The sequence below is a fragment of the Gossypium arboreum genome, chromosome 5 (genome assembly GCF_025698485.1).
Source record: "Gossypium arboreum isolate Shixiya-1 chromosome 5, ASM2569848v2, whole genome shotgun sequence".
Classification (NCBI taxonomy): Eukaryota; Viridiplantae; Streptophyta; class Magnoliopsida; order Malvales; family Malvaceae; genus Gossypium; species Gossypium arboreum.
The window spans coordinates 52,930,533-52,953,029 of NC_069074.1; the positions used below are offsets into that span (position 1 = coordinate 52,930,533).

Consider the following 22,497-nt stretch of genomic DNA (forward strand, 5'->3'; position numbering starts at 1 on the left):
GTTGTGGTAACTTTATTAATGGATGGTTGTTGAATGCTTATGACTTACTGAGTTATAAACTCATTCGGTGTTTTCTTGTCACCCATTTTAGGTCTCTTGGACTCATATTGTTTATGCGTTTCGGAACCGTCGTTGAAGTCATCACACCGCTGGAAATCTCTTGGTATTGTCTTCGTAGTTGAAGAACATTTGGCATGTATAGGCTATTATGTTTTGTGAACTGTGGGTTGTAAACTTTAAGCCATGTGAAAATGGCCTATGTGGTCGTTGAGTGGGATGCGAGAACCTATAGCCACAAGTCTTAGAAACTTTAATTTTGATAAGGTGGCCATAATTTGTGTCATGTATGATGGATGATTAGTAAGGCCAAGGAAAGATTCATGAAATTGGCATAGTCTACTGCAGTAACTGTTGCGGACAGCAGCAGTGAGATGAGATTGAAAAATCACTAAAAATAGTAAAAGTAGAATTAAATAGTGAATAAATTATGAAATTGAACCTTGATGAATCTATTTTTATATGGACGAAACGAAACGACCATATGAGCAGTATACTGAGAGATAATAAAGTTCTCGTGAGAAAGGGCCAGAACGGTTTCTGGGTCCCCTTTCGCGACTTTGAAAATTTACTATAAATTATCCAGAAAGAATTAGAAGTCATGCCTTATATGTTCAGATTCCATTTTGAGTCTAGTTTCATTAGAAACAAACGGAACCAGTATTAAAGCTCTGTACAGAGAGATATTCAAGTTGTAACACGTGAAGGTCAGTGTAGTCGACTCCTGTAACATGGGTGAATTTAACTAATAAACTGTACCAATTGGCCCGACCAAAAATTCTAGAAATAAATCCATGGATAGATATATGAGTCTAAATTCAGGGAAAATTTACGGAATCAGTTTCCGAGTTTTGAAACTCGAGATATGATTTTTAAGGCGACAGTGACGCAGTTAGCTAGCCTGCCTGGAACAGCAATCAGATATTACAAAGAGAGAAATAAGGGAAGTAAGCCCGGTAACACCACGTGTTCAAATCCGGTGACGGTCACGGGTTTGGGGTGTTACAAGTGATGCATCTATGAATAAGTGTTATGATTATAAATGTGATTGTGATATATTCGGTAAATGTGTGAAGTTATGTGAAGTGATTCTATGTTTAAATTCAAATATAAACACTTGGTCCTTGTGGAAAGGTTTGTGGAAGTATATGATTTTATTTTTAGGTGATTACGATCTTGGAAAATTGAATGTGACTATGATATTGTATTTCATTCGTTTTAATTGAACTAAAGCTGATAGTGAAGCATTTTAATGCCTATGTTATATGAGTTCGATCTTGAATGACATGATATACATGTTTAGATAATTTGAATGTAAGGAATGTGTGAAAGAGCAAATTTGTAATAAATCTGCTTGGGACAGCAACTGTAGCGTGATTTTGGAAAATCACCATAAATTGTGGAAATTGAATTAGAAGGTAAATAAATTATGAAATTAAATCTTAATGAGTATAGTTTCTTATAAAAGAAACCGTGTAAGCAAAAGAATTTTTGATAATGAGATATTTGAAGTGGAGTGAGACAGAGTCAAAATGACTTTGAAATCCCCTATTCTGTCTTTAGAAAATCATTGTAAATTGTACAATGATGATTATAAGATAAAATTTATACTCTTAGACTCCTTAATGAGTCTAGTTTCAAATAAAGTAAACGATAACATATTTCAATTCTATATAATGAGAAAATTGATTTGTAGTGAAGAGTGGTCAGAATAGTCAAACAAAGGAAACAGGGAAACTTCAATAAAAATCTGGTATTGATTGGTCAAACCAAAATTCTGAAAATTTTATGGATGGATGATATATAGTCTATTTTCAGGAAAAATTAACGGCACTTTATTTGGAGTTTCTTATCTCCAGTTATAAATAATTTAGTGACTGTTGCTCAGGAAAACAGCTTGTAGTGAATTTGTGATTTTGTTGCAAACCTGGTTAAAACTAGTTAATGAGATACTTTTCGAGTTCTTATGATCTTATTTGTGATTTCAATATTTGGTTTTAATTGAGTTCAGATTGAAGTGAGGTGAATTTGCCAAATATGCATTATGTTCATGGATACTTGGCCGAAATGGCAATTACCTAGGAATGATTTCTTGAAAATTTGAAATAATCGATCTATAAGTAAATTAATTGTTTGCATTGCTTAAAACTTACTAAGCATTGAAGCTTACTCCGTGTTCTCTTTTCCATTCCTTATAGGTTTATCCTTTAGTTCGAGTTGGAAGAGCCGGAGATATCATCACACTATCGAGTCATTATGTGAGTTGAAAAGATGGTATATCATCATGATTTAAGGCATGTATAGGATAGACTATAGGTAGAATGATATTTTGACTTTGTATACATTATAGCCATGCGAAGATGGCTCACTTATTTTGTTTAGAGAAGCCTTATAATTGAACTAATGTGTTGAAATGTTTTAGTTAAAACTTGATAGTAGTTAATTTGTTATTAGATATTCGGTTATGTTTTGATAATTAGTCATTTTGGAAATTTATTAGAGCTCTTATGAAAAATCAATGAGACAGGTTGCATTGTTGATAATTTATGTCTGGTAAATATCTTTGACCTTATAGAAGTTTTCTTCAGTCAAGTAATACCTCATAACCTTATTCCGGCAACGGATACGGGTTAGGAGTGTTACATTTAGTGGTATAACGAACCTTCTTTCGTAGCTTAACTCGATATTCGCCGAAAAGCCAAAATGCCGAAATTCTGGCATTTCGAGGACTCTTGAGCATGCGAACGGTCATAGGTTCGTTAGATTCACTAGGTTCGACAATCGGGATCGTTGGAATAGGTAAGGGCACGGTTTGGTGCATGATGGTAAGTTGGGCCTCGAAGGGCTGAAATCGGGCCCAATGGGCTTCCGGGCCCATTTGGGTAAAGTTGGTAAAAAATGAAATCCTATTAAATTGCGTGTTAAGACTGTTAATACCGCTACGAAATATAGGCTAAATGGGCCTAGATGACTAAATCAGCTATATAGAGCCCATTAGGGGTTTTGGGCCCAAAAGGCCCGAATTTGATAAAGTGCGTTAAAATCATTGTTTAAACACTTGGAGTTATTGATAATTGTTAATGAACATGGGAACCCTGATATTTTGGTAAAATTACAAAATTACCCTTATAATATGAAAATGACTATTTTACCCCTAGGGTTTAATTATGAGTTTGATGCATGAGATTTTGATATACATGATTTGATATGATATGCACATGATATGTATGATATGCACATGATGTATTCATTTATGCATGGGTTGGGTTTTATATGAATGGAGGAAGTGCAAAAGGGCTTTGCCCCAGTTTACCGAAAAGGGCTTTGCCACAGTTTATCAAAAAGGGCTTTACCCCAATTATTAAAAGAGGCTAGGCCTCCAGTTATATGATAAAGCTATCTATGCCGCCAAAGGGAGAGTTTGGTTGGGTGGGTTGAGTTATTCCCCACATAGAGAGCTTGGTTGGTACGGGTGGAGAGTAACGGTTGGTGGGTTGAGTAGTCTCCCCAAATGGGCTTGCATATGTTCATTGATATTGTATGTATTATTGAAATGGGCCTATGGGCCATACCGTTTACAGTAAAGGCTTCGGTCTAGTGATATGAGTTGTGAATTATAAAATGCTTCGGCCCAGTAATGTGAATTATGAAGAGGCTTCGGCCTAGTATATGTTGAGATTGAATTTGGGCTTAGGCCCAGCAGGCTGATATTGTTTTGGGCTCTGAAAGGGGCTTGTTGCACGCTGAGTTTCCAAACTCACCCCTTCCTTAACCTTGCAGGTGAACCTTGATGGGGGGGACTTGGAGCCGGAGGGGATTCAAAGTGGCCACGGTGATCGCGTTTGGGCTTTTGAAGTAAATGACTAGTTTTCTTTAGTTTATCTTATTTACTATTTATCTTTGGGTTGTAATAAGGCCATTTTAACTTTATTTCTTTCTGGGATTATTTTATTTCCAATAAGTCTAAATTTTTGCTGATAATAAGTAAAATGTGCTAGACTTAGGGCGCGTTTTCAAAATGATACTCGTTTTCAAAATAACGTAACAACACGATTAATCGATTTATCAAAGGTATCTACCCAAATGAATTTTCAACTCGGTTATCAAAGTATGGCAATGGTTGTGGGCATGTCTAAGATTGGATCCAATCGAAGAGCTTGGTACTTAAGCAGCCTTCATGGCTCACCTCCTCTGTTTCGGATACCTACCTGGTGCACAGCTTCCATTCACTTTGTTAACTTAAGAAGGTTATTTTAAAATGCTAAAATGAAACGTGGGTTTTTAACTTCAATGTGGCACGTCGGATTCGGCCATAACGTCTGGGCCGGGTTTGGGGTGTTACAGAAGATTCCTATGAGGATGAGGTTCGTCAACTTTGGGAACTTAGTAAGGGAATTGTACCTTAGCGAATTAAGTTCTGGGATTGTGGTTTGAAGGAATGGGCAAATAGGATACGGAAGGAGAAGGGCAGAAGGAGGAGATTTTTTAGCAGAAGAAAAGAGGAGTTTAACTTAGGGGAAAGAAATGATGAAAATATTTTCAATCTTCTGCCAAGTAAGGTTGACTTGCATTTAGAGTTGGAAAATGAATAAATTTATAGGGAACAAAGGCACGTGTAAATCGGCTTAAGCAAAGGGATCAAAACACAATTTTTCTCCATAGAACTACGTCCCAAAAAAAATAGACGAACAAAGTAAAGGAGTTTTTTCAATAACCTCGCAATGGAGTATTTCATGGAGCTTTTTACTTCAAAAGGAGTTAGTACTTCTACCCATATATTGGAAAGGGTAAATAGGTTCATTTTAGATTAGATGAATAAGTTCCTCACAGACCGTTATGAAAGTGATGAGATCAGTTTTGCTTTGAAATCAATGGCGCTCACTAAAGCTTCAATTCTAATGGTTTTCTTACGTTATTTTTCCAATCCTACTGGCATATTGTGTGACACAATGTGGGAAATTTTTATCTTGATGTACTTAATAGAGGTATGTCATTAAAGGATATTAATCATACTTGTGTTAATTCTAAAAACCTCCAACCTCACTAGCATGAAGTTTTTTCATCCTATTAGTCTTTGCTCAGTTTTGTATAAGATTATCTCTAAAATATGGTTGCTTGTTTTCAGAAGGTGCTAAATTGTTGTATTGATGAGGCGCAAAGCGCTTTTGTTCCTGGTAGGCTAATCATAGATAATATATTACTTGCTTACGGAATTTTGGAGGTTTTCAAAAGGAAAAGATATGGTATGAAGGGGCAGTTCACCCTCAAGCCTGATATGAGTATGGCATACGACAGGGTGGAATGGGACTTCTTAAAGAAGATGCTCTTGAATATGGGCTGTGCAGCGAGTTGGGTGGACTTTATTTATCACTGTGTTAGTACAGTGTCTTATTCTTTAATTCTTAATGGAGAGGCAAGGAGTAAGCTCTACCCAGGGTGGGGACTTAGATAGGGTAACCCGCTCAATCTGTACTTATTTTTTAATTTGTAGTGAGGGTCTTTCTTTTTTTATGCGCATGGCCAATTAGAATAGAGTGATAAAGGATGCAAAAATTTGTAGGAGAGACCCTAAGGTTTCTTATCTCTTATTTGCAAATGATTGCATACTTTTCGGGAGGTGACAATAAGGGGAAGCTGTGACCCTCATACGGATCTTCAAGGAGTATGAGGAGTCATCGGGCCAATGTGTAAATTTTGAACAGTTTGCCACTTATTTCAGTGCTAATGTAAATGAGGAAGTGAGGTAAGGGATTTTACGATGTCTGAAGGTATGGGTTTCTACTGATCCTAAGTGCTATTTGGGTTTTTCTAGATATGATGGGCCGGAGTAGGAAAAGGCCTTTTTAAGGATTGAAGGATCAAATGAGATACTGCACTATTAATTAATGTAACATCCCGAATTAGGGCCTGTCGAAACAATGGTTTTGGGACCACAAATTCGATGTAAGAAAATTTTTTTTATTATATTTTTATGGTCTACGATTTTACGAAATGATTTCATGAAAATTTCGTTCGAAAATTTCGACGTTTGGGCACTCAATTTGGTCAAAAGGACTAAATTGTAAAAAGTGCAAAAGTTAAGTTCTACATGTTAGAGGTATCAAATTCTTATGAAATTTTAAATGGGAGGTCCCTAAATGGTAATTATACCATTTTATAACTTGTTGGACAAAAATGGTCTTGGATGGATAAAATTTCAAAGAAAGGCAAAAAGGGCATTTTGGTCATTTAGGGGAAAAATACATTAAAAGACAAATTTTAAAACCCAAATGTGTCCCTTTCTTCTTGCTTCAGCTGAATTTACCTAGGGCAGCCATGGTTAGGGTTTGTTCAAGCATCCAAGCTCAATAGTAAATGATTCCGAGCCCCGTTTTTAATGTTCTTTACATTTTTGAAATCCCGGTAACATGCTCTAGCTATTTCTACCATTATTTTGAGCTAGGGTTTGTGTTTAAAAATTTACCCATGAATGACATGCTTGTATTTTGATGTCTAATGGTAGAAAATGAGTGTTGGGTGTTTAATAAACGACTTTTACTAAGCGGTTTTCGATGAAAATGTCTGAAAGGACCGTTTTGTAAAAGTTATAAAATTGGCCATAAATGGGTGATTTAGTAGAAACTGGGGGCTGTCATAGTTATGAAAAATGATCAGCGTGTCATAAAACTTAAGAAAATAGGATGAAGTTTAATTTTCGAGCATTGGGGCAAAAGTGCAAATATGCAAAAGTTTAAGGGTCAAAATAAAAATTTGTAAAATATGATTTTTGGACCCCTATGAATAATGTGACTAATTAGTAGGCTAAATGTGATATTATAGATTAAGGAAAACAAGATTCGGGCTTAGAACGAGGTTAAACAAGGATAAGCACAAACACAAAATAAATAGTCGTACTCGAAACCGAGGTAAGTTCATATGTCAATGATAATGCAATGATGTTATTATTGTTCATACTTGAACTTAAATTGATGTGTTAACATTGTGTGATGGATATTTATTTAATTGATATGAAGACTATATATTGTAACAAATGCCAAATTATAATTACATGCAATACCATGTTTATCTTATGGACTAATGTCTAAATAAACATGGAAATGTGTTGAATTTGATTTACAATGCATGAGCGGCTATGCATAATGAGATACTTGATGAAAATAGAAAACTCTTGGTTGAATAAAAAGGGAAATTCGATGGATAAACCATGGCTTACATGACTTGAGATCCTGCATGTGTTGTAGAAAAGGATTTAGCCCGGACGGATAATCCGTTGATCTCAAATATAGAAAGGATCTAGCCCGGATGGGTGTTCCTTAAGTGATCGAGCCTCCCGAATAATATGTGTGCATTAAGGATTTAGCCCGGATGGGTAATCCAATTGGGGTCTGAATTTAGCCTGGATTGGTAATTCAAATCCGAGCTCATTGAGAGTGCTTGTCTTTACAAGGGATTTAGCCTGGACTGGTAATCCCGCCGTAAGATGTGAGGTTCGCAGGAGTGCACATATGAAATGATCACTTGTATGATTTGACAGTGAATAGGATATCCATTGAGATTCCGAGAAATTCAACGAGATTAATATGAGAAATGAAGTAAAAGGTTCTTGCCATGATACATAATGTATGTTATATGATAATATTACGATGCATGTGAGTTGTCATGTTTGGATGAGTGTAGTGCTAAATGATAGCACAGGTAAGTACTCGAAACCCATGAGCACGTGTTTGACATGTGAAATGAAATGGACTTATTACGATGGTGCAAATGAATGAATGATATTTATGAGAATAATTTCTATGACAAATTTGTGATGGTTATTATCTTGTTGCACTAAGACAGATTTGGTACAGCAGCATTGGTCTGACTTTGAAAATCCACCAAAAATTTTGGAAATTGAATTAAAGACTGAATAAAATATGGAATTAAAGCTTAATGAGTCTAGTTTCACATTCTGTATCATCAGATATTTGAATTATTGCGAGACAGAGTCGGAGTGATTCCAGACTCCCCTGTCTCAACTTTCGAAAATCACTATAAATTGTAAAAAAATAATTATGAGTTAAAATTCAAATGATTGAAATCCTTAATGAGTCTACTTTCAGGATAAAAAGACAAGAACATTATCCGAGTCTCGTACTAGGAGATAAATAAATTTTAGTGAAGAATGGTCGAAGCTGTCAAATAGTGAAACAGAGTAGAATTTGAATAATAAACTGTACTTATTGGCTAAACCAAAAATTCTAAAAATTTTATGATAAGAATAGATATGAGTCTAGTTTCTGGGAAAATTAACAGATATTAATTTGGAGTTCCTTGGCTCAAGTTATAATAATTTATCGACTATGACTCGAGTAGACAGCTTGACCAGAATATGAATAAAAGCATAATTATAGTTATTTTACCTAAGGAAACATGTTATTATAATGCTTATTATTTTCATATGGACTTACTAAGCGTAAAGCTTAGTCCCCCTTTCCATTTTTTTTTAGTTTTGATAGGTCAGCTCAGGGTTGGAGTCATCGGAGGCAGCATCACACTATCGAGCCTTTACCCTTGGAGTATTGACATGTATATGTTAAACGTGTTCAAGTGAGTGGCATGTATAGGGACTTAGTTTTTCTATGATCGATGTTGTTTTGATTTGCCAAATGTATTTTCTTATAATGATTTGTCATATGTATCCATGAGATGTGGCTTATAATGATTTTAGCTTGTATGCCTATTCATCCATGATATGTGTAAATGTCTTATGATGTGGGTATGTGTTTATGCTTGTTCACTATGTATAAGAAGTATATGACATATGTACATGGTGAATGCCTTAGGACCATTCGAGGTGGTCATGGCCATGGAATAAATGAGTGATATGGTAATAAGTTGTCAGCGCCCTGAACATGGATGTTTAATTTTAAGTTAGCATAGGACACGGGTAGGTCACACGGGCGTGTCCCATAGCCGTGTCCCAAAGTCAGTATTGAATAGGGGCAGACCACACGGGCATGTGCCATGGCCATGTTTAAAAGTCAGTGTTGCCCACGGATTAAGGACATGGGCGTGTCCCAAGCCACACGGGCATGTGAGTCCACATGGCCCATCTACACGGGCGTATGACACTTTGTGATAAGGAAAATTTTCTGAGGAGCCCAAAGTTTACCGAATGTTTTCAGTTTTGTCCCGAACCACCCTAATGTAGGTTATAGGCCTGGATGACTATATAAGGGACGATATGCATATATTCTAAAAGTTTTAATTTTGGGCAAAATTTGGTGACTCGGTTTTGTAGGTTTATGAATGTTTAAGTCTGGTAATGCCTCGAACCCTGTCCTGGTGTTGGATACGGATGAGGGGTGTCACAACTAGTGTGTGAGATCACTGTCCCAAAGGGGTAATAAGGTATTCATTAAAAATGTTTTACAAGCTATTCCCACTTTTAGAATGTCATGTTTCTTATTACTAGTTCCTTTTTGTATAGAATTAGAGCATATTATCTCTCATTTTTTGTGGAAGAAATTTGGGAGGAAACATGGGATTCACTGGCATGAGTGGTTAAAAATGTGCAAATCTAAGGACTATGATGGTATGGGCATTCGCAATCTTAGTTAGTTAATACTTGGCCTTCTGGCCAAGCAGGGATGGTGCCTTGCTAATGATCATTATTAGTTATTAGCTAAGTCACTTAAGGCAAAGTATTATCCTAATTTGGATTTCTTGTAAGCTAATTTAAGAGCTTACCCTTCATATACCTAGAAAAGTATCTAGTCTGCGAAGGGATTGCTTTTGGAAGGATTGGGATGGCAGGTAGGAATAGGGTCTAAAATTAACATAAGGGACGATTCTTGGGTCCTTGAGTTACAAACACAAAAAATTCAGGTTCCTGGTTCTATTGTGCCTTACAAAACAATTTTAGAATTAATATTACAGCATGACAGAATGTGGGATGTGGATAAAGTTACCAGTTGTTTTGATCCATTGGTGGCAAGGAAAATTCATTGTATTCCCTTGCTTCGCAAGCACAGTCAGATATGGTTGTTTGGCAAGCAGGGTCCTTAGGATTTTATACTGTTCGGAGTGGATGTAGAATATTACAAGAAATCAAGGAAGTAAATACAAATTATGTGGCTAATCGCCATACACTGTTTTACAAGAAAAATGTGGAAACTAAATTTGCTAGAGAAGGTAAAAATTACAGTCTGGTGTATTTTTCATAATCTAATTACTAATATGTACAATCTTTACAATAGAATATTGGTTGGTTCTGTAACTTGCCCAAAATGTTTGAGGGGAGTTGAGAATCTAGAACATGGGTTCGCGATTGCCCTTTTGTTGTCAAGGTATGGAATCTGTTAGACATTAAATGGGAGGGTCAGAGGGGTGATCAAAGTTTCCAAGCATGGATCCAATATATGTTTAATGTTTTTCCAAATGCTACCTGTAAAATGTTCACATGTGGGATTTGGTCATTCTAGTCTGCGAGAAACAAATGGGCTCACAACAGATTGTTTACCTCGCCACGACAAATCTCTAGTCAAATTGCAGCTTATTTGATGAACTAAATGAGATAGAAAAGAGGTTACTTGTATCGAAGGTAGGGTGCGAAAGGTGGAGACCACCAAAGGTTCCTTTCATAAAGATTAATTTTGACGCAGCATTCTAGGCTTAAACTTTAAAATCGTGTTCAGGGTTAATTGTCAAGGATGATAGACTTATATGCACCAAAGTAGTTACAAATGAGTGTGTACCTTAGTCCATTGCGGTTGAAGCCCTTACATGTCTCCAAGCTCTCAAGTTGGGGGTAGATCTGGGGTTGAGAGAGGTGGTGGTCGAAGGGGATTCTGTAGCTGTGATAATGAAAGCAAGTTCAATTAGTTGGAGAGATCGGTCATTGGTGCATATATTTTGGACATAAAAGCTTAAACAAAGAGATTTAGGGAGGTTCGCTTTACCTATGTTCCCCCTGATTAGCGAATAGATTCGTGCATTTTTTTAGCAAAGGAAGGACAGAATTTCGAGCAAAGTTCTTAAGCATTGCTAGTGGATCTAGTGAGTTGGGATGTTTACACAAGCACCGAAGAAGAAGATGAAAAGGTGCTTGCCTAGAAGATTTCATCTTCGATGCACGATAGAAAATGGAAAGGTTTTTTTATACAATTGGGTTCTTCCTTGGGGCAGGGATAAAAGGAAAGTTTAATTTCCAAGGTTTGTTGTTGACCTGCTCCTATCTGTTGGAGTTGTAACAGCCTGTTCTTCAGTAGTGTCAGTAATAGTGGTTTCGGGGCCAAAAATCCAACGAATAAGTTCGTAAATACTATTATTTAATATTTAAAATTCAAATCTTGAATTAAAATAAATTTTTAATTGGCAATTTATGCTATTCGAACGAACAATTAAGTTTAAGTGGTAAGACCCTTTAGTCAAGCGGTTTTAGAAAATGAGGTATCGGAACCTCGTTTCTATAAACTGAGCCGTAAATATTTTTATAAATATTTATGTAATGTTATTAAGGTTGTATTAAAATTTAGTTAAGAAATTTTAATGTTTAGATAGTTAATTAATTAAAAAGGACTAAATCATAAAGCATGTAAAGTTTGATCACTATTAGATTTGAGTGATTAAATCGCTTCATGAATAAATCTAAATGGACTTAAATGATAAATAAATCATTTAAGGAGTTAGTGAACAAATATGGACATGGATTTGGTGTTTTATTTAATTATTAACCAATGTTATAATAGTAATTTGGTTAATTAAATTAAATTAAATTAAAACATAAGCAAAAGATGAATGGTTGTCATCTTCTTTCCCACTTTTACAACCTATTCTTCCATAGAAACTAAGCTAGTTTAAGCCAATTTCAAAGTTTTGCATGGTATGTAAATTTAATTCTGTTTTTAATGATTTTTATGTTTTTGAAATCGTTGCAACTAGGTCCAGCTAGCTCGTACCTTCGTTTTTGAAACTGTTAAAGATTTTGAATTTTACCATTGATGAATCTTTGTGATTTTACACGTTTAATGATGAATTTGAAGTATTAGTTGTTATTTATGAGTATTTTGTTAAGTGATTTTTGATGATTTTAATGATAGAAAATATCGGCTATAGTAAGGTCCCAATAAATTTAGCTAAGCTTAAATTTGAGAAAAATGGTTAATTTGCATGTTTTAGGTTCAGAGACTACATTGAATAAAAGTAAAATGTGGGGGGAAATTTTGTAACAATGTTAAAAAAGAATAAATTGCATAAAATGAATTGGCTTTACTGTCTAAATTAACGAATTGAATGAAATTGTTAATTTAGATTAAGAACGAATGGAAAAGCTAGAAGAAAAAATTACCAAATAGCCCTTGTACTTAGTCATTACCGTAAGTTAGCCAGGTAAGTTCGTAGGAACTGTAACCGGTATAATGTTGTTTAAATTGAATGTAAATGAATCAATATATATATATATATATATATGAATGTATCCACATTATGATGAATTGACGGTTATCGAGTCCCGATTGAACCTTAGGAATTCATAAAATACAAATGACATGTCATTAGGGTTACCATGTTTCGGGTGCTAGTCTTGAATGTTCTATCGATGGCTGTAGTCTTGCATTTGTTGTGGATACTCAACAGCTTGTGTGAACAGCATTGCGTAGCTTATATTCTGACCGCCAGCTTATGTGAGCAAACTCATCTCATAGCTCATGTGCGCAACGATGTAAAGGAAAAGGAAAGGAAAGGTTATATGATTAGCACACTTTTTGTGAGCTTTCTCACGTATTTGATGTTATTCTAAGTGGTTTAACGAGCATGAAAAGGAAAGGAATGGTAAGTGTTCAAATGAACTATGTCATTAAACTATGAAAAGGATTGAAAAGGAAATGCTCAATAAAAGTATACCTATGTTCATGAAAATGATGATTTCAAATGAAGTTGTTCATGTATAATGACATACCTTATGCTACTTCAAGTGAATTATGAGTTAACGCACTAACATGTATTGTTGATGGTGCTTAGGCTTGTGTCAAGCTTAGGGTTGGATTATATCATGCTTATTATTAATGATATACGTTGAAATTGTAAGTGACCAAATGTAAAATATGCTTATGTTCATGAAAAGGTTGCATGAATCAAAAGATATATTTTCTTATGAAATGGCTTATCATGTGGTTAATCCTAAAAGAGTTGTGTACAAATGCACTAACCTGTGTATTGATGATGATATTTAGGATTGTGTCAAGCTTGTGCAATTGGTTGATGTTTATGTTTATATATTGTATTATGCCAATGATAAAGGTAAGAAAAGGTAATGAAATGGTAAGTTTACAATTGAGATGTAATATGATGATATAAAAGGATTGATGAGTTAAAGGACTTACTTATATGTGAGAAATTTACTTATGAAATGGATGAATTTATCTATGTCATGAATAAACATACTAATTCGTGAATTGATAATGTCATTTAAGTTTATGCTAAGTAAATGAAATGGAAAGTAAGTAAATTGAATGGTAAGTAAGTAAATGGAGTGGTTTATAATCTTATGAAAAGGTTAATGAATGTTCAATACGTCTTCTAAATCCTATTATGTTGGGAATGAAAGATATATGTGATGTTGATGGACTTACTCAATTGTGAGTTGATGGTTATATAGTTTGATAAATCTTGTGGCATTGGTATAGGTTTATATTTATACTACAAAGTTCATCATTGAAATGGAATATGATGTTTAAAGTTTTTATGAACTTACTCATTTGTGATATTGATAGACTTATTCATTTGTGCTTATGTAGTTTTCTTTCCTATATTTTATAGATAATCGGAAGCACAATCGGTTTGGAAGTTTGCCAGAGATCTATCATACTATCCGGCGATTATATCGATAGTTTTGATGTGTTGGTCAAGGTTATAATGGCATGTATAGGTGAACTTGTGTTTGAATGTTATTTGATGAAGTTGGCATGTATATGTTATTTTGGATTGATGTATTTTTGGTACTTTTGATGCCTTGTTGGAATGTATTAATATGGCTAAGTTTTGATGCATATTTTAATGGCCAATATGCTATGTGATGGAATAGTTACAAAATGGTTAAGATAGGTTATGGTTTGGAAATTTATTGGACTTGATGTGCATGAATGAAATATGGTATGTTTACATGTTTAAGTAAAATATGAATGAATTCATTTGTGGTGCCTTGTATGGCATATTGGTTGTATGGATTTGGTCTTTTGAATCAGTCATTTCATGCATGTTTTGGTAAGGTTTTGGAGCTTTGAAGTGGTGTACAAAATGCTTGTAGGTACATGTTTGGGTTGGTGATGGATGTAACACCCTAACTTGTATCCATCGTCGGAACAGGGTTACAGAGCATTACCAAAATTTATAGAACAATTACAGCTAACTCATGTCATTTACTATTCAAATCTGAAAATAGTCATATTGTTCCTTGAATGGACCCTCAAGGTCCAATTTAAGGATTAGAAAAAAATCAGAACTAAATCAGAATCTCAAAGAATTTTTTGCAAAATTTCAAATTTTTTCTTCTTTACAACGGTCACACACTAGAGTGAGTAGGCCGTGTGGCTCACACGGCCGGGTGACATGCCTATGTCTCAGGCCGTGTGGGCATTCAACGTTAGACACACAACCACGTCCCAGCCCGTGTCCTTACCCATGTAAATCTCTAACTTGTGGCACACGGCCTTCCACACACTCGTGTGCTAAGCTGTGTGGTCAATTTAATTTTCAAAAATTAGGTGCAAGATTCACATGGCCAAGACACACACCCGTGTTCTAGGCCATGTGTCACACACAGCTAAGACACACGCCCGTGTCTCTACCCATGTGCCTGATTTGAAGCATTCTATTTCTAAATTTTAAGATGTAGGGGACACATGACCAAACCATACACCTATGTGCCAGACACACGGCCAAGACACAAGCTCATGTGTCTACTTGTGTGGACAAAATAAGGTCATTTTCTAGCCTGACTTCTCACCCAAATTTGCCAACTACCTACACCAATACTTGCAATCATATACCAACCAATCCAAGCATTATAACCAAGCCAACTCTATTATCTAGCATATTATATCATCACATGCATTCATGTTTATAATCTTACCATTTATAAACATACATGTTTAACAAACTCAATTAAACATACTAAACACATATGTATTTATCATGATTTAACTTTCTAAATATACCAAAACCAACTATTACTAGCCATTCCAATAACTAGATTACAAACAACCATTTACAAGCCAACAATTATCCAAGTTAACCTGTAACACCCCAAACCCGACCTAGACGTTATGGTCAGATCTGTGATGTCACATTGGAGTGTTTTCCAAAACTTTAATTGATGTAAAATCCCTTTTTTTTTAAACACTTCTTTAGCTTCATAACTAAACGGTTAGGAGGCCTAGTGCATTATGAAAACTCAAGTTGATTAGGTAAAACATTATTTAAACCAGTTTATCACTAACTTTAAAGCTGTGTCAGTTACGAAAACCTTTAAAACATGTTGCGTGAGCGTGATGTTTTCAGAAAAACATTTGTTTATATTTTTATGAATACTAGTGTCCTATAACTAACAGATGAAATAAAATAATTAGATAAATAAATGTTCCAAATTAAGTAAAAATTAAAGCGGCCTTATTACATAATAAAAACCTAATATAAATTTAATTATAAAAAGAGAATTTACTAGGTCGAGTAGCCACCACTGAGTCCTCCGCCGCCTCGATCCGTCTAAGCTTGGAGACTTCCTACACAGATAGCAGATGGGTGAGTTTATGAAAACTCAGTGTACGAAATCCCAAAATATCAAACAATCAGAGTAAACACGATCTAGGCCAAGGCATGCTAGTTCCAGTTAGGGCCTTAGCCCCTTTTTCAGTAACAGTATCAGTCTAGGCCTAAGCCCAATTTAGTAATAAAGGCAGTCTGGGCCTTAGCCCATTTTAGTACAGTATGCAAACAAAGAATCCTACCAAATCCATCCGCTACAAACCATCTCCGTACTAGCCCTACACCCCATGTGGGGATAAAATTGACCCACCCAACCCTACACACCAGGTTGTACCAATTTCGGTACTACAACAGTTTTCACAACAGAGCTGCTAGTAATAGGCTTATAGCCTTTTAGTTCACTTCCTCCAAAATCATGTATCCCACCCCATGAAATGCAACATATTTCCATACGTGTATGTAGAAATGTCATGCTTAAAATAGTCATACATAATACAAGGGTATTTCATTCAATTTACCTTACAGGGGTATAATGGTCATTTCATTAGTATGTGGTCTAAGTGTACTTACTAACCCACCAGTAGGTCCACAGTAGCCTCGAGCGACCCGTGCAACCTTAACAATCAATCAGTGCTAATGGGCCTATAGCCCATGTTGCGGCCTATATGGGCCCACACTCTCGTATGGCCCACATAGCCCAAAAATGGCCTCAGCCATGTAGTTCACACAACCTCGCCCACAATTTACCATATTTAGTGCTATTTTTTTGTATGTGGCCCACAAGCCCATTGGGCCCACACGGCCCAGTTCAGCCTAACGTGGCCCAGTTCCATTTTGGTCCATGAGAATACTCGTGGCCATCCCAGACGGCCATGTTTAATTACACGTCCTGCCAAACGGGCGGCTACATGCCCCTAGCAAAAATCGCACGAAAAAGGAAATAAAAAGGTGTTCGATGAATAATACCCCATGGTAGGAAAGAGAGAAAGCAATTGTTCGGCCTAAGAGATGCCAAAAGCTGAACCTTTGAGAAGAAAACCAAATGAGATTTGGCTAGGGGGAGACAACCCGCAACCACTTACCCAAAAAACACAGAATTTTGATAGCACCCCAGCAAGAAACAGCTAGAAAAGAAAGAAGAAAAGAAGGAGTCCCACACTCAGGGTATTCGGCTAGCAAAGCAGAGAAACCTAGAAGAAAACTAAACTAGAAAAGAGGGAGAAGGAACAAGAATGTTCCGGCAAAGGCTTATGAGTGAAACAAGGGAATGCTCGATCAAGGAGAGGAACGATTGAGAGGCAGAAAAGAAAAGAAGGATATTCGGTTTGGGTTTGAAGAGGAAAAGAGAAGAAAATATGCGAAAGGTCAATTCAGCCGCAACTTCAAAATGCAAAGATAGGCAACAAAAACTGACGAAAGGAGAGCAATACCTCAAACCAATTTCGGCACTCCCCTTGCCTATGATCGAATTGGTACCAAGAAGACTCCCACTTTTGGCCACTACTACCTCTCCTCCCTCTCTTTGATCCACTCCCCTATCTCTCCACAAATCTCTCCTCTTTTTCCTCACTTGACTGAATCAAATTCCCTCAACAACTCCTCTATCGTCCCACCACTAGTGTCCCAATGCCATCCAACCTCCCACACAACCATTTGCAAAAAAGAACTCTCTTGCGTGCAACTGGACTTGAACTCTAGTCCCTTGGCAGAGAAAAACTCCACATACCACTAGACCAACAGGCCTTTCATGACACGATCTCCCCACAGTTATTTAAAAGTCTACCAACAGAAGACAAGGGTTTATTCAAATAAAAGCTTAAATTTTGCTCAAGCCCAAGCTTGAACCCACAACTTCCCAGATACCCACAGAGCACTAAACCACTAAGCCAGACATACTTTCACGTCGAAAACACACAAAATAATTTTAATAGGGTTTTCGAGATTTGGGGCATTACAATTCCACCTTCCTTAAAGAAAATTTCGGCCTTGAAATTTACATGGTCAGAATAGGTGAGGATATTGTTGCCGCACTGCCTCCTCGGGTTCCCACGTAGCCTCCTCAGAACTGTGATTCTGCCAAAGAACTTCTACTAGTGGGATTGACTTCCTTCTCAAGACTTTTATGTCTCGATTCAAAATCTGGACTGGTTCTTCGTCGAAAGTCAGATTTGGTCTAACCTCAATCTCCTTAACCGGTGCCATATGCATAGGATTAGAGCGGTAGCGTCTCAGCATAGAGGCATGGAACACATCATGAATCCGCTCTAATTCCAAAGGTAACTCTAACTGGTAGGCAACAGGTCTCAATCGTCTGAAAATACGATAAGGCCCAATAAACCTTAGGCGTAACTTGACTTTACGCCCAAATCTCAGTACCTTCTTCCATGGCGAGACCTTTAGAAAGACAAAATCCCTCACAGAATACTCAATTTCCTTACGCTTCAGATTCGCATATGATTTCTGTTTGTCTGATGCTACCTTCAGTCTATCTCGAATTAATCTGACCTTATCCTCGATATCAAATACTAGCTGAGGACCCAGAACACGCCGCTCACCCAACTCAGTCCAACACGACGAAGTGCAATACCTATGACCATATAGTGCTTCGTAAAGTGCCATCTGTATGCTAGACTGGTAGCTATTGTTGTATGCAAACTCTGCTAGCGGCAAGTGATCCTCCCAACATTCTCCGAAGTCAATTACACAACTTCTTAACATGTCTTCTAGTATCTGAATTACCCTCTCTGACTATCCATCTGTCTGAGGATGAAACACAGTATTGAAGTCCAATCGTGTACCTAGAGCTTCATGTAACTTCTTCTAGAATCGAAATGTGAAACGAGGATCTCTGTCAGATATTATGGAAACTGGTACCCCATGCAGTCTCGCTATCTCGGAGACATACAGGTTAGCCAGTTTCTGCAACGAATAATCTATGCGAACCAGTATGAAATGAGCAGTTTTGGTCAATCGATCCACTATAACCCACACTGAATCTTTTTTAGAAGGCGTTAAGGGTAACCCGCTCATAAAATCCATAATTACTCTTTCCCACTTCCCACATCAGCATCTTAACCGGCTGAAGCAAACTAGAAGGCAACTGATGTTCTGCTTCAACCTATTGGCAAGTCAAACATTTCACCACAAAGTCGGTAATCTCACGCTTAAGACCTAGCCACCGATATACCTCACGGAGATCTCTATACATCTTATGTTCACCTAGGTGCATAGCATAGGGGCTACTATGCGCCTCTCGCAGTAAAGTCTGCCTTAAATCAGTATCCTTAGGCACACAAATTCTACCTCTAAAATAAAGTACCCCTTCACTATTTAGCCCAAAATCTAGTGTATTACCATTCTCAATCTGCCGGAGCCGAAGACCCAATGACTCATCTTCCAACTGTTTACTCTTAATTGGTTCAATCCACACTGGTTTAACTTGGAGCTCAGCCAATAAACTACCATCATCAAATAAGCTAAGACAAGCAAACATTGCTCTCAGATCAGTCATAGCCCTACAGATCAGTGCATCGACCACCACATTAGCCTTACGAGAGTGGTATTTAATCGAACAGTCATAATCCTTAAGCAGCTCAATCCACCTACACTGCCTAAGATTTAACTCCTTCTGAGTAAGGAGATACTTAAGGCTCTTGTGATCCATGTAAATGGTACACTTTTCACTGTATGCGAATACTACTGTGGCCAACACCAAGTCATGAGTCAGATAATTTGCCTCATGCATCTTAAGCTGACAAGATGCATAAGGAACCACCTTACCCTCTTGCATTAACACACAACCCAAACCAACGTGTGATGCATCACTGTAAACAATAAATTCCTTCCCAGACTCCAGTTGAATCAAGACAGGGGCCTTAGTCAGAACTTTCTTAAGCTTCTCAAAGCTCTCTTACTGCGCATCATGTAACATCCTGATTTTCGGATTTATTCGCAGTTTTCAATATTTTGTAAAGATTTTAAAATTTTGTATTTGGATGTGAAATTAATATTTTGAGTAGGTAAATGGGCTTATAGAAGGCCCATGGGTTGGCCAAAACCCGGTTGGATTTTTGAATTTTGGACTTAAAAAGGGTAGAGGGTTCTGGCTAAGTGGCCCTTAAGTGGAGTGATGGGTAAATCGCATCACAAATGAGCCTCTGGTAAAGTGGCAAGGGTGACACCACTAGGCTCCTAGAAAAGTGGCGTGTGGAGCATTGGGGAAGGCATGGGATCGATTCCCTGTGTTGGCAAATAGATGCATTTATTTTTAAGTGCGGGAGGGGTAAGTGTTGGAGTCCAAGTGGATTCTGCTAAAGGAAAGTTTGAATCAGTCCAAATGCTTGAATTAAGGAGTGATAAGGGGAGAGATTTAAGGGATTGGGTGAGAGACTGAGAGTTGGCCAATTTAGGGAATTGAAGAGGAAAATTTGGCGAGGGTTTAGGTTAATATTTCGGCACCTGTGGCTTTGTGAGGTGCCGCTTTTCCTCGCTTCGAGCACCACAAGGGTTTTCTTTTTCTCTCTTTTCCTCTCTAGCTGAAACTTTCACCTATCCTGTTCTTCTTTCTCTACTTCCTTCTCCAAAGCCGTCCATCAAACCTGCTATTCATCAGCACCCTTGCCAAAGTCTCAAAAGCCGAAATCCTGTGATCACTGCTTGTGCCGATTTCTTCAAAGCCAGGTCCTTCTATGTTCTTTTGTTTTTATTAAATCTACGATTATCTTTTCTTAGTCCTAGAAACCTGACGGCAATTCTACTTCAAGGTCATAGCCTCATATCGTCATCTCCTTCACCACCCAAAAGCCGAAAGTACCATTGGTTTAGGGGCTTATAGCCGAAACTTCTTCAACCCCTGGATTCGGGTTTTACCATTGTTCTAAGGATAAATCTACACTAGATTGCGTGGAAATCAAGTAGGAGTAAGGGGTAAGTACTTATCAACTCGAGATCCGTTTTATTTTACGATGTTAGAAAAGTCAAGTCCCTAAAAATTAGGGAGGTCATCGATTTGAGCATAAGGCTTTAAGGGTTTGCAACTGATGTTTTATTTCAGTGATTAGAGTCTTCTTAAGTGTTGGATCAAAAGCGTGAATCATTGGAACAATCGGATTCGGAGCTAGCTATCGATTTTGGCAAAAAGGTAAGGGTTCAAAGGCTTTTTAGGAACATGGGTCGACTTTGGTTGAGCAAGTTTTGGGTTTAGTGATTACGGTTTGTAAATAAGAACTGTGCTAATCAATTGTAGGACATCGAAGGGATCTCAAGAGCGATCGTCATGAATCGTGTGTACCGAACACCCTTTCTTAGTTCAATTCGGCAAAAGCCGAAATGCCGAAATTCCGGCATTTCGTGGGCTTGTGAGTATGCGAATGCTCTCAAGACGTAGAGTAATTGTTAGATCTAGCACCGCAAGGTGGTAAGTAAGTTTGTGTGACGTCTTAATGTACTTCGGAAAAAGAGGGCCTCGATGGGCCAAAACTGGGCCCAATGGGCTTACGGACCAATATGGGTAAGAGATGGGCAAATTAGCATGTTAGTTAGATGGTGGAACCAAATTACATAAAACGGCTAAAAATTTCTAAAATAACTTGTGTAGTTGCGTAAGTACGAAATTACCCCTAAAGAGCATAATTACCGAAATACCCCTAGGGTTTAAATTAGCTAAACCGCATGATTGATTAATACTTGTATTGTACATGATATGCTTTATTAAAATCATTGCATGGGATTGGGGTATTGATGGAGGAAGTATTGAAAGTGGTTCATCCACGTCTCGGAGGCTTTGCCTCAACTTATCGATATTTGAGTGCGCTGTTTAACCGTGGAGTGTAGGTTGGGTGGGTTGAGATATTCCGCATATGGAGTGTAGGGTGGTACGAGGCGGTGTAGCGGTTGGTGGGTTGAGTAGTCTCCCAGATGGGTTTGCATGCATTACTACTATTGTTACCTATGTTATCGAACCGGGCCTATGGGCCACATTGTTATGTAAAAAGGGCTAAGGCTTTGCTATCAGATTCTAGAAAGGGCTTGGTCATCGTACTATTACCCGAATGGGGCTTAGGCCCAATGGGCTCGAGCTGATTTGGGCTTTGGATGGGTTTCAGATACACCGAAGTTTTCCCAAACTCACCCTTTTTCTTCCATCCTCGCAGTGAGCCCTAGTTGGTGGACTTGGAGTCAAGGGATTCGGAGTGGCTACACGTTTTCGAAATTCGCTTTCTTCGTGAACTAGATTTTCCATATTTTCGCTTATGGTTTTGGGTTTTTTTGTAATAAGGTCGCTAATTATTTTTATGGTTTGGGTTGTTTCTTTATTATTTAATTCTATTATGATAAAACCGAGCTATGATAACTAACTAAATAGATTAGCTCTAGGACGATTTTCAAAAACATTAAGTGATTTCAAAATAACATGAATACGAGTAAGACTTCCGCTAAGCAAACGTTTTCAACCTTAATCATTTTCTTAAGATGGACCTAACCAAACGGTTTTCTCAAAATTATACGAGATGTTAGAGTGTGGCAATGGCGGTGTGCATGTCAGGATTGGATCCGGCGGAGCTTGGTACTTAAGCAACCGACGGACTCACCTCCTCTTCTTCCTGGTTTCCTACCTGGTGCACAGCTTCCATTCACTTTAACCAACTTTTAAAAGTGTCTTTTACAACACCCACTAAGTTTTCCAACTAAGTAACA

At 37.3% G+C, this 22,497-nt stretch overlaps 2 protein-coding genes across 2 annotated transcripts; one reads left to right on the forward strand and one right to left on the reverse strand.

Annotated features, from left to right (window-relative positions):
- Positions 1–4,778: 4,778 nt before the first annotated feature.
- On the forward strand, positions 4,779–5,509 carry LOC108451569 (uncharacterized). The gene is made up of 2 exons (XM_017749242.1): positions 4,779–4,844; positions 5,183–5,509. The coding sequence occupies exons 1-2, from the start codon at positions 4,779–4,781 to the stop codon at positions 5,507–5,509; spliced, it is 393 nt and encodes a 130-aa protein (XP_017604731.1).
- A 12,293-nt stretch (positions 5,510–17,802) lies between these two features.
- LOC108465366 (uncharacterized) lies at positions 17,803–18,420 on the reverse strand. The gene has a single exon (XM_053027568.1). It carries the CDS (start codon positions 18,418–18,420, stop codon positions 17,803–17,805), a length of 618 nt encoding a protein of 205 aa, XP_052883528.1.
- Between the last annotated feature and the right edge of the window lie 4,077 nt (positions 18,421–22,497).

Excerpts from the sequence above, each read along its gene's own strand:
- LOC108451569 (XM_017749242.1), top strand. The coding sequence starts at position 4,779 with ATGGAGTATTTCATGGAGCTTTTTACTTCAAAAGGAGTTAGTACTTCT. Across the intron at positions 4,845-5,182 it reads CTACCCATATATTGGAAAGG|AAGGTGCTAAATTGTTGTAT; the intron begins GTAAATAGGTTC and ends GCTTGTTTTCAG.
- LOC108465366 (XM_053027568.1), bottom strand. The coding sequence starts at position 18,420 with ATGGCACTTTACGAAGCACTATATGGTCATAGGTATTGCACTTCGTCG.